The sequence below is a fragment of the Schistocerca gregaria genome, chromosome 11 (assembly GCF_023897955.1).
Source record: "Schistocerca gregaria isolate iqSchGreg1 chromosome 11, iqSchGreg1.2, whole genome shotgun sequence".
NCBI lineage: Eukaryota > Metazoa > Arthropoda > Insecta > Orthoptera > Acrididae > Schistocerca > Schistocerca gregaria.
Genome location: NC_064930.1, coordinates 29,911,614 through 29,924,467, shown reverse-complemented (window position 1 = coordinate 29,924,467; position 12,854 = coordinate 29,911,614). Strand labels below are relative to the sequence as shown.

Below are 12,854 nucleotides of genomic sequence, written 5' to 3'. Positions count from 1 at the left end.
CTGTATTGTCTACAGAATTTTATTTCTATTTAATTTTGTTTATTATTTATGTAACTAGTGTTTCTCTGTGTTGGTTTCTTCTTAGGGGCGTTTTTAGGTACAGCAGGTTGTATTGCTTGCACTGTTTGTTGGTTGTAATACATTATAATAAGTGGTTTCAGTAGCTGATACGCTAGGTTTTGTGCTTAAACTCTCAATCTTAATTTTTCGGCGATTCGAATCCTTGAATCTATGTTAATTTTTCCTGCTTTTGTGCTTAATAGCTGTAGATCATACAGTAAATGGCAGGTACTCATTAGCTATGCTGTCGCGTAATTCAGTCTCGCTTCAGTATCTGCGATCGAAGACAAAACTGTCATAGTGATTGTTAAAAGTGGGCGTTATTTCTAAGTCTGGCGAGATTAAAACAGGCTACAACAAATTCACCATTTTTGTTGTTTGAGTTTTATAGGAAATATCGTGGATCTAACACTGAGTCTCAGCTGGGCCGAGTGAAAATACGAAAAGTGATGACATCATTTGGAAGTTCCTCGGCGAGAGGTATATATATTGTTGTGTCTCTTATACCATCCTCCAATTTTTCATTAGATCGCTTGGTGAATGTTTAGATTTTACTGCAGGACCATTCCTGTCGTTCTCTGTGAATGTTGCAGAGTAATCAGTGTGGGCGTTGTTGGTGAGCTATAGCTCACGGAAAACTTGGTGATGTTAGCTAAGTGGCAGTATCGCTTAGGTTAAAATTGACTGACTTGAATGCAGTGATTTCATAGTGATAATCTGAATTTATCTTCCAAATCTGGAAGTGTCGTTTTTTGTCATCCTTACCCAATTGACTTTGACCTGTATATTTCATACAGCCAGTCGAGGGTAATTTCCCGAACTTAGCTATGTTTGTTGGATTTATTAGTGTTCAACAAATATATATATATATATATATATATATATATATATATATATATATATATATATATAGGTTTAACACTAATAATTCCAACAAATACAGCATATATGTGTGTGTGTGTGTTTGGATACACAATGTTTGTAGTAAGTAATCTCAGTGCATAGGATACGTAGACAGAGGCTACCACTTCCAAGTAAGTAGACAGTTAAAAATAAAGAAGACATTGGGAAAGAGAAGTAATGGCTGTACGATATCACATTTAATTACATTTAATGTTGTCATATCAGATAGATTTCACTTTTATTGCAGGCTTTAATGCACTCTACTGTCAAGACAGTTACTGGAGAAAAATACTGAAGGAGGCTTTAGAGAGGATTCTGTAACAAAAGACTGTTCATTGCTTCTCCTGGCCAGATTCCTCTCAGCTGCTGAGCAGAGGTGTCCCCCTGCAGGGATGTTAGTTGGGTTAAACCACACTAGTATCCTGTTCTTCAGTATGGGGAGCGTCGTTCCATTGCAAACGAAACAGACGAAGAGCACTGGTCCTTGCACCATTGTAACAAGGTGTACGTAATAGACAAACTGTGCATTTCCTTGAGCCTGGTGGAACCCAATTCTAATTGGAATACCTATTCCAGTTACGATAACAGCCTTAACTGACATAAAAAGACATTGCTTCTTTGAGGCAAATTTATTGTTATCAACAATTTTGAGTTGCTGCATGGAATACCAATTATGTAGGTACATGTGTCCAACCCGTCCGACACAAACCAAATTGAAAGCCACTGACAGAGAAATGCCCACAAGGACTAGCATATGACTGTGGATCACGTAATATTTACTCGTCTTTTCCAAAGCAACAACTGCCACACATACTATACTCCACAGTATTAACACGTACAACACCTGACGACGGAATAACTTGCTTACTTCAGCAGGTAGCAGGTCGTTAGGAAGCCTGAGATGACGAACAAAAGCATACATGTGGTAGCAGAATGAGTTTAGCCAGATACAGCTGAGAAGTGTGAGGGCGCTATCTACTAGCACTGCCGTCGATAAGTCAAGGACGCCTGCCAAATGATACACGACCTCAGAACACAGGATCTGGATTATGCACGTGATCTGAAAGGACAAGAGTATCTTTCCAGGCAAGTTACGTAACTGGGGAAGGTACATGTATACTCCAGCTGTCGAAAAGCGGAAAATAATGTTTACCAGTATAAATGAGATTTCTAAAGGCTTTAAACTATCCATTTTGAAATCCTTATATTTCAAGTTGTCGTTCTTTAAACGGTTTTTGCAGTTCAGTTTCTTCTGTTAGCTTTTGATACAGTATGCTGCTAGAACTATATTGCTTTATAAATGGGTAATAAATGATGCAAATATCGGAAGCCTTAGTGGAGGGAAAGTCGCAACACTTCAGCAGCAGAATAGCTCTTGATACAGAGCAGATGGCATCTGTAGCGTTCGATTCCAGACACGATTGATGTCATGACTATCGAAGTAGCAGCGAGCATCACTCACGGACCATATCATACTAAACGGGACGCCCTGGCGAATGCTGTACGAGTTGACTGCCATCCAGGCCAGCAGACAGAGGTTGACGTTTGCCCTCTGCGTGTAGGCCAGGTAGCTCGTGAAGGGTATGTGGGGTGACCTCTGCACCACACGCGGCACTGCTCGCGCTGCTTAAGGGCTTCCAGAGGCCGGTCTTCCAGCGGACACGTAGGGTGCTCCAGGGCGTTCCCTAACAGCTGCACGCAGTCAGTGTCCACGGAGAGTGTAGTGCTGCTTCTGTCCTCCAGCTGCCACTCCTCATCTGCAAAAATATGACAGCAAGCATGTGGCGCCCATATACTGCAAGTAGCTGGATCGAAAGTCTCCTCTAGATGACAAGATTGGTCGTTGTTTACCTACATTATCCAGGTTCAGTTACTCAGAATTAAGTAAGGCGACATGTCATAACAAATTAAGAGTATTCAGATAGACAGATATCATTGTTACCATGAAAGTCTATTTCATCTACAGGGTGTCCAAGAGGTCCCTGTGTCGCTCTTGGCTCAATAAAAATGAGGAAATCAATAAGTTTTATTGATATTACTGCTTTGAAGCTGGCGAAAAAGCAATGTTATCAGTATTGTATTTCTGTACGAGCACTCTAGTCTCTGAGTTCCGAACCCATGGTGCAACAGCTATATTTCAAAGGAGAGATTAGTGGTAGATTTGTGTCAGCATGAACATCCATAGATAGAAAAAACTACGAAGGGCATGATGAGACAACTTGCCACAGTCTACCTCGTAAAGTAGCCTTCCTGACTGAGATAAATGTCTTGTTTTCTCAGGTTGTCTCAAAGACAGGCCACGTATTGGAAGCAATAAAACATGAGAGGAAACGTGTGTCACTGTCTCTTAATCAGATGAGCTGTCTCCAATGAAATCCATTTGCAAAAGAGCAGTTGGACTTCAAGCATCTTGCTCAACAATGCAAGACCACATTGAAAGAAATTTGAATACGAAAGGATCTAGGCCGATGTTTGTTATTGAATTAACTGACAATGATATGGAGCTACGATTTGTAGCCTATCGTACTTTGTTGGGCTCAAGACTGTTTACTGATAAATGAGCCATATACCGCTATTTGCACAGGAGAAATATTGTTTTCTTGTCTAAGGAAAATACCTATTATCAGCAAGAGTTAGAAAGAAACCCATTTCATGTCACATGGGCCTTGGTGTGATCACAATACATGTTTGGACCACATTCTTTTGAAGGTTACATGAATGGGAACTTTTATTTAACTGTACAACAGAAGTTTGCAGTACCTCTGATCGATGAGAAGGCAGTCATGGGTCATGTGCGGTTATGGTAGGACGGAGCTGAGTCATGTTTTGTTGTTCAGGTGTGTGGGTTCCTTAATGAACAATTTTGCCTGAGATTATGTTCTGCAATATCTGAAACCACATTAAAATGGTGATTGTAGCCTCCCCCCAGTTTCGCACCAAAATATATTATTCACATACACTGTAGGTGAAGTTATATTTTAATTATTATATTAATATCTATATCTTTCCTCCTTGTTGTGAGACTCGTTGTTGTCCACTTCTGTTATTGTCAAAACTACTAAATGATAACATTTCCTTTCTTAAATGCTGGAATTTATTAATTAAATCACTCAATTTATAAACATTTATGAACAGCAAACACTGTGTGCCATTCTGCCACTCATCTCCGGCCTTGCTACAGAGCAACCTCTCTCTCTAGCCTCTCACACCCGACTTACACCCATGGACTCCAACACTCAACTACTGCTTACCCTCTCGCACATTGCTGACTGCACTGCAGTCTTTGCTTAAACCATGTATGATCTCTGCATAGTGCATAATCAATATTAGGTATGGGTACTGTACCCTTACATATTCCCATGAAAATAATAATTTAATATGAAAAAATGTAATAGTGATATTAGATTTGAATATTAAAGTAGAAAAATATATAAAAAGACAAAAATGAAAAAAATGTGAAATTACATTATTTAGTCAAAACTATTTGCTTATTAATGCTGTGATAGTAGGAGGAGAGCTGATACTACTACGTGGCGCATCCCAGATGGCTGATATGGAAGTCCTCACTGGTTTACCAGCGGACTTGAGTGAAATAAAATAGCTCTCGTACCAAACACACCCTCTGCGATTAACAACCATAGTTGTAAATCGGAGCTTCTTCCAACTAACAACCTTCAAAAGTAAAAAAAGGAAACTTCTTATAGGAAAAAATTCCATCACCCTCCTTAAAAAGTCAGGAAAAGGCTACATCGGATTCGGTGGGTAGTCACATAGAAGACAGTAACGAATTGGAGCATTTGCAACCATTAAAATGCACACTAAAACACAAAAAGAAGATTAAACATAAGCAGATAAATTATATAGCAACACACAACATAAACTCACTACTTCAGAACGGAAAACTCAAGGAGCTCACAGACGAACTAAATAAACAAAAAATTTTAATAACAGGGATCCAAGAAATGAGACGCACCACAGAGGACTCATTTGAATCAGAAGGATACATAATTTATAATGGGAAACCAGGACCGAGGGCAATGAAACAACATTCCCAGTTTGGAACAGGGTTTTTAGTAAACATAAAAATAATGGATTCAGTAACGGATTTCCAAGCAGTATCACCAAGAATTGCAACTCTACACTCAAAAACAATGAATAAAACCTATACAATAATAAATGTTCATGCCCAACAATTACAAAAAATTGTCTAACAAAAAAAAGGAAGAGGTAGATAAATTTTGGGACCTTCTAGAACAAACTGTGAACTGAGTAAATAAAATGAATGTAAAAATCTTATTGGGATATTTCAATGCTCAGTTGGGAAAAGAAAGAAAATATAAAGATATAATTGGAAAATGGAGTCCACAAAAATTTACAAACAAAAACGGTCAAAGACTTGTAGAACTCTGGAGAGAATACAAGCTTATATCTAAATCAACATACTTTAAGAGGAAGCCAAGTAAACATAAAACGTGGAAACATCCAGACTGGAGGAAGGGGGAGTGGCAGCTAGACCATGTCTGTATGGACAAAAATTTTCATAAGGAGGTCCACAATGTTAAAGTACTGAGAGGAGTAGACACAGGCTCAGACCATTATATACTTTAAATTAAAATCAAATTCACTCCATTAAAGAAGAGCACCAGAAAAACTAATAAAATAAAAAGGACATTTGACCCACATCAGCTAATTAAAAATAATAAATACCTACAAATAACACAAACCATCAAATTAATTGATGATCTAGGACAACTAGTGCCTAATCTTAAAAGAGAAGCAGAGAATCTAGCTCCCTTGAACCCATGAAGAAAACATGCTTTGTGGAAATCAGAATGTGACAAATTCCATGAAGTTAGACACCAAGCATGGTTAACGTTTCAAACACATAAAACTGAAGAAAATGCCATCAACCTAGAAAGTGAAAGAAAAAAAAATACAAAAAAATATTAGAATAATCAAGAGAGAATTCCATAAAGATATTATAAACTTTATAGAAGGTAATTATCGTAAAACCAACTTCAGGAACTACTATAAAATCTGAGAGCCCTACACTAATACTGAAAGATGAAGATGGAAGAATGACTCACCGTAACAAGGAAAATGCAGAAATCATGGCAAAAGCATTTAACAAACTTCTGAATTGTGAGGAACCCAAAGAACCCTTACAAATCAACATAAATACCCCAATAAAAACCAAACCTAACAAACTAGACCCTCCAACTTTCCAAGACGTAGAAAAAATTCTTAAAGAACAAAAAACTTATAAGGCATGTGGAGCAGATCAGGTTTTTGTTGAAATTTGGAAATAGGTAAGTGACACAGTCTGGATCTCCTTACACATGGCTCTAACAAAAATTTGGGTAACGAAACAATTCCCTGAACATTGGACCACAGCTATCATCCAATCACTACACAAAAAGGGAGATAAGAGCAACCCAGACAACTACAGAGGAATCTCTCTCCTAGATTGCACATACAAAATTCTATCCGAGATCCTATATGAAAGAATCAAAGAGCAATTAGAACAGGAGTTAGGGGAACATCAGGGAGGTTTCAGACCATGGAGAAGCTGTGCAGAGCAGATAATTAGTTTAAAATTAATTATGGCATACTACAAGAAATAGAATAAACCTCTGGCAATAACATTTGTAGATTTTAAGAAGGCATATGACTGTCTCCACACACCTTCAGTATTAAAAATTTTAAGAAATCTAGGACTCCATCCAAAACTAATTAAAATAATACAACTCATTCTAACCAACACCAAATCAAAAGTGAAACTTAGAGGAGAAATTTCGGAACCATTCCTCATAAAAACAGGCTTAAGACAAGGTGACTACCTATCACTATTACTGTTCAACTGTGCACTGGAATACATAATGAGAGAATGGTACAAGGACAATCCAAAGATGATAAGAATTGGAAGTGCAGAAGATGATATAAGCCTAAACTGCTTGGGATTCGCTGATAATTTTGCTCTCCTAGCCAACACCGTTCAAGAAGCCAGGCAACAAGTGAAATCACTACAAGAAATAGCAGAGAAAGTAGGCCCTAGAATATCATTTGAAAAAACGGAGATTATGCTAACTAATCCACCACTTGCAAACAAAATGTCAATAGAAGAACAGGAAATCAAAATTGTTGATAAATTTAAATATTTAGACGAAATAATAACATACAATCTAAATGAGAAGCCATCATGGCAGAATAGAATAAAAAAACTGAACTACGCAAATTACATTAGCAAAACTACATACAACAAAGAAAGCCTATCTATAGATGCAAAATTAAAACATTATAAAACAGTTACACAACCAGAAATAACGTATGCAGTGGAAACTATCTTCAAAGCAACTAATACAGCAGAAATTGACAGAATACTAAAAATAGAAAGAAGAATAATTAGGACATGTATAAATAAACAGTATAAAATAAATGGACATTGGAGAATAGCATCAAATGAAACAGTATATAAGAAAACAGAACCAGACATGAGCATGAACAGGAAATGAATCTCATTCTTTGGACATCTGATGAGAACTCCAGAAAACAGAAGTAGTAAAAAAAAAATATATACAAAAATTGTGGAATAGATAGAGCAACATTAAATGGATCACAGAAATTAAGGAAGATATAAAAGAACTCCAAATTACAGTAGATGACCTAAAAAACCAGAATACTGCAAGACCCGCAAACCAGACTACAAATGAAAATCAATAAAAGGAGTACAGGAAGAGTGGTCTCAGATGAAGAAAGAAAGAAATTATCTCGAAGCATGAAAAAATATTGGACAGACAGAAGAGCAAAACACCTATCATATAAGAATAGACTCTAATAATTATATTACCTAAATATCATATTAAGTTATTGTTGAGCCAAATTGTATCCCAGTGAAAGAACTTGTTTACAGCTTCGTATTTTTGATTAGAGTGGTCCAATGAAGACCATAAAATAAATAATAATAATAATGGAGAGCCTCAAATCATTAAAAATATTTCTCATTTGTGTACGGAAAATGGTGTTTAAAAAATTCAAGTATCACTTAATCACATTACATTAATCAAATTATATCATTAAACCACTCTCTAATTAGCAACAAGATAAGTCAGGTTAAACGCAAATGCTTGTGCACACTGCGTAATGTCATTGAATTAACATAGCAACATGACAAACAAAGCTGCAACGTCCCAAATAAATAGTATGGCTAACTGTGATACACAAGTAACAAGTGTCTATTAGCTTGTTCATGAATTTTTGCTGTTGTAATGAATTAAATACTAATGATCACTGTATTGAATGAATAGAAACATAGGCCCAATGAATGAATGTGATCAAAAAATAAGCAAAATAGTAAACAGACAACTCTAACTACTACACAATATTCACAGAAAAATATTATATTATTACCCCATATAAATTAACACTCAAAGTGGCAGGATATTTTGAAAATTCGATATTGTTATATTTATGGCACACCGTTTACAGGGTTAGTAATAGAAGAAATTTGACAAAAGGCACATACCTTGGAAAGTAATCCGTAAACAAATAATCACCTTGGAATGCACTTTTTTTATGTAGCACTTCATATCTAATTACTCTGCTTTAGGTCCCTGCCTATATGTTGAGCTGTAAATCGCACGCAAATACGTTGGTTCACACTGCACTGGGCTGTGGCATCGATGTCGCCAGTGATATACCACCACAATAACAATAATACTTTCACTGTTTACTCTGCTATTTCACTTCCCTATATGATACGATGCAAAACACACGTATTTGCAGCTTTCACTGAATGATAGGGCTGTGGCATCGCACCCGTCGGGGACTGTAGACTCGTTGTCTCTGCAAATTGTTGGAATTATAGTAACAGCGTCATAACAGCGACTCCCATGCCGTGAAGCTTGTTGTTGTTGTTGATCCGCTGACGTCAGCATCCCATGGTTCCGCGTTCCACACAGCTCGCCAACCTGACAGGCTAGCGCAGCGCTGGAACAGGCGACAGTCGCGCTGCGTGCTAGGTCCTCGTAGGGGTTGGTACTTCCTCTACTGCAGTTGTAACATGTGACGACCGCGCTGCGCGCTCATCGCTTCAAGTCGGTGGCTCCACATCGGCTCGCCAACATACAAACACTAAACGGAATTACGGCAGTGGCGAAACAAAATACACTGCGCGTGCACGTCAATCAGCCTGTAGTAAACAGAACACTCGCGCCATGCGTTCCCATTATTGCTTATAGACATGTCTCTGACTTACGTGACGGCATAAAATGCTTAAAACTGATTGCATCTAGCTCACAGTAGCTGCCTACTACTGTCCACTATAACTAACAATAGCTACCGACTATTGTCCATTTATTTTCACACAGGCAAAATGATTGTACAGAAATAACACAATGTTCATTTTTTTACAGAGCATCTCTGGCTTGCAACACTTCTTATAGATGAAACGGTTTAATGTTTTCTACATGTTGTAGGCTATGATACTGAGCAGACTGCTGCATTTCAATTTCAACCGAATTAGGATGAAGAAGTTTTCTAATTTTGAATAGTCCTCTGTGGTAGTGGTGAAACTTTTTTATCTCTTCATTTGCACTTGATGATTTCGTATGAGTTCGAAAAAGTACTAAATCACCAACTTTGTACGTAATAGGCTTCACTATCTTGTCATGTACCAGCTTCCGTTCTTCTGCTACAGCATGTATTTGGTTTGAATATTCGCTATTTCAGCGCTCAATTATTTGATTATTCAACATCCTCTGTATTTCCTTGTTAACAGCTTCCCTATTTGCCAATGCTATTGCATATGACAAACTGCGAAATGGTTCATGGTCCTTTAATTTTACAAAGATATCCTTTAATTAATCTTGGTATCTTTGAAAATATAACGACATAGCATCTTAGTAGTTCCCTCAGTTCTTCTCGTTCTGCTTCAGTCAAGTCCACTAACGCTCGAATCTTGGTTTGAATACAATTAAGAGTATCCTCCTGGTTCCTCTCTTGCAGCTTAGCGCAGTTCTCTGAATTCTTTAATGTGACAGCTTCATATTCTCTTCTACAACGCATCATCCTTATTTTCACGCCCGCAGCGCCCTTATTATCTGTAATAAACCCGTTGAATACAATTCTTATTTCTTTATTATCTCTCCACGTCCGCAGACAATTCTGCTCAAAATTAATACAGCATCTCATCTCTGACAACCAATCAACTCGGAGAACTAGCCCAACATTGAGAGGACCAACGATTAAAACACTCTGCTCATATTCGTCCCCTTGAATACGAAATCTTAGTAATGCTTGTTGTTTGGTTGGCTTGCTTCGGTTTCCAACTGCACTGACAATATGTACGCTGTTAACAGGAAATGTGGGAATAGCGACAAGATTGTTTAATTGCGAAAATAGATTTTCAGGAATAGTACTTGCCTCGCTAGCTGAATCAATTAACGCATCCATAACAATACCACATACTTCGACTTCCACAAATGGCATCAGAATTTCTTTATTAGTTTCTTCATTTTTCTCGATACAAATCTTTGTTGACATCATTTACATGTTCACACTTTATGGTATTTATCATAATATTCGACCCTTGTCCCTGTGACAGAGTTCCGGAGCGGGTCGTCTCCGAAACTTTGCTTTGTTTAACGGTTCAAAATCTCGCTGATTGCGATCGCGGCTTCTTGCACGTTCTGGCGATCGATACTGTCCTCTCTATCTGTCATTGTGTGGCCGGTTCGGCGGATGATTTGACCTGAATCCGTCTTGTACACTGTATTCGTCTCTCATCGTCTCGGCGATCAAATACTTTCGGTCGTTCGTAACTGAGGATTCCTTTCCGCTCTGGGCCGTTTCGACGATTTGGGTAATTGTTATTACTGTGTTGCTCACGCTGATCGCGTTCGGCATTGAGCAATTCCATTCGGTCAATTAGCAAACACACTTGCTCCATTGTTAACTGTGGTGTGAGTGCTAACTTCTCACGCACCAAAAATGGCAATTTCTGCATTAATATAAGCATTAGCTCTTCTTCTTTAACTGGATCGTCCAAGTATGCATTGTCGTTCCAGTACCTTTGCACAAACTCATGCATTGTACCGTTATGTCTTGCATAATTTGGCGGTGTGAGGATCTTCGATTTTACGTTCCACTGTTTTGCTTTCGACCAATTTTTTTTTTTTTTTTTTGTAACGCTGTCTCAGATTCTTCATACTTGGTGCAATTGTCGGATACACTTATACCCCAAATATGTGCCTCACCCTTCATGCGACTGACGCAAGTGTCAATTTTAACACGTTCCGTATAATGCCTCGGAAACGCATCTTTGAATTGTCTAATGAAAGCAACTGCGTGGATGCCTTGTTTCGGTTCATATGAAATTTTCGACCGCTCAGTCCATTGTCAACAATTACTTGCGGCAAACCAACAATATTGTTATCTGGTTCACGTAATACTGCATTAGTTTCATCGTCCAAAATTTCTTTAGTAATCCTATTTGACATTGTGTCGTTGTTCATTACCTTTTGTCGTATCTCATGTACCTCATCACTTAGTTCATCACATCGCGTTTCTTCGCCGTTAACCATCTAAATTATCGACTCTTTGTTGGCTTTACAAGAACTTTTAATTTTGACGATTTCGTCATCTTGAGCCTTTACTTTGTCGTTAACTTTCCAAATAAAATCTTCCGTTTGCCTACACCGTCCATTAACTTGAATTTTAAGATCTGTAATTTCGCTGCCAATGGCCTCATGTTTGTCTTGACATTGTTTTCGGAGCTCATCCCGCTTTTGTTCAAAAGAGCTGGCGAGTTCCGTTCGCAAATTGCTAATCGCATTAGTTAGTGCTTCATAATCATTTTTGATTTCCTGATGGAACTTTCTTGTTTCCTCATAAAATTTTGTTATTTCCTCACACACCTTTTTATTTTCCTCATGAAACGCCCTTGTTTCTAAACGTGCCTGTCTATTTTCTTCATGAAAAGCTTTTATTTCTACAAGCACCTGTCTATTTTCCTCATGAACATTTGTAATTGCTTCTAACAATTGAGATATACAATCTTTGCTGACAATAGCAGTTTCTGTTTGCTGGATAACCATTGGTGTTGAAATTCTGTTAGGCAAATCGAAACTAAGAATACCACTGTCCTCGGTCGAATTAACTGTAGTGTTTTCCCTCACATTAATTTGTTCTCCGTCAACCACGTTATTAAATTGTCCTCCCTCGTCTTTAGTAACACTACCGTTTGGTTCTGAATTAGCCATATTAACACTGTTCACAACAATAAGTGTTCATTATAACTTATGCTTGCTCTAAATTGAGAAGTCCACTCGCAACTTAAAAGTCAGTAACACTATTAATTATTCCTATTCCTGTTCATTCCTACACAACGTTGAGTTCACTTAATTTCGAAGTGCTGCTGTGCTGAAATACTGTGTTGTCTTCTCCGTCGTTTCCGAAGATTGCTGAGGAATCGAAGTCCGACACATGCGTCGCCATATGTAGCCTTCCCCCAGTTTCGCACCGAACTATATTATTCACATACGATGTAGGTGAAGTTATATTTTAATTATTATATCAGTATCTATATCTTTCCTTCTTGTTGTGAGACTCATTGTTGTCCACTTCCGTTATTGTCAAAACTACTAAATGATAACATCTCCTTTCTTAAATGCAGAAATTTATTAATTAAATCACTGAATTTATAAACATTTATGAACATCAAACACTGTGTGCCATTCTGCCACTCATCTCCAGCCTCGCTACCGAGCAACCTCTCTCTCTAGCCTCTCACACCCGACTTCCACCCACGGACTCCAACACTCGACTATTGTTTAAACACTCGCACATTGTTGACTGCATTGCAGTCTTTGCTTAAACCATGTATGATCTCTGGA

General features: G+C 37.9%; 1 protein-coding gene across 2 annotated transcripts; it reads right to left on the bottom strand.

Moving 5' to 3' along the window:
- Nucleotides 1–1,184: 1,184 nt before the first annotated feature.
- On the bottom strand, nucleotides 1,185–8,924 carry LOC126295092 (uncharacterized). Of its 2 annotated transcripts, none has more exons than XM_049987350.1 (2): nucleotides 8,486–8,924; nucleotides 1,185–2,720 (listed from the first exon to the last, which is right to left on the bottom strand). In XM_049987350.1, exon 2 carries the CDS (start codon nucleotides 2,153–2,155, stop codon nucleotides 1,214–1,216), a length of 942 nt encoding a protein of 313 aa, XP_049843307.1. In that variant the 5' UTR covers nucleotides 2,156–2,720; nucleotides 8,486–8,924; the 3' UTR covers nucleotides 1,185–1,213. The 2 variants fall into 2 exon arrangements, with proteins under 2 accessions (XP_049843307.1, XP_049843308.1); XM_049987351.1 differs by lacking the exon at nucleotides 8,486–8,924 and adding an exon at nucleotides 3,724–3,791.
- Between the last annotated feature and the right edge of the window lie 3,930 nt (nucleotides 8,925–12,854).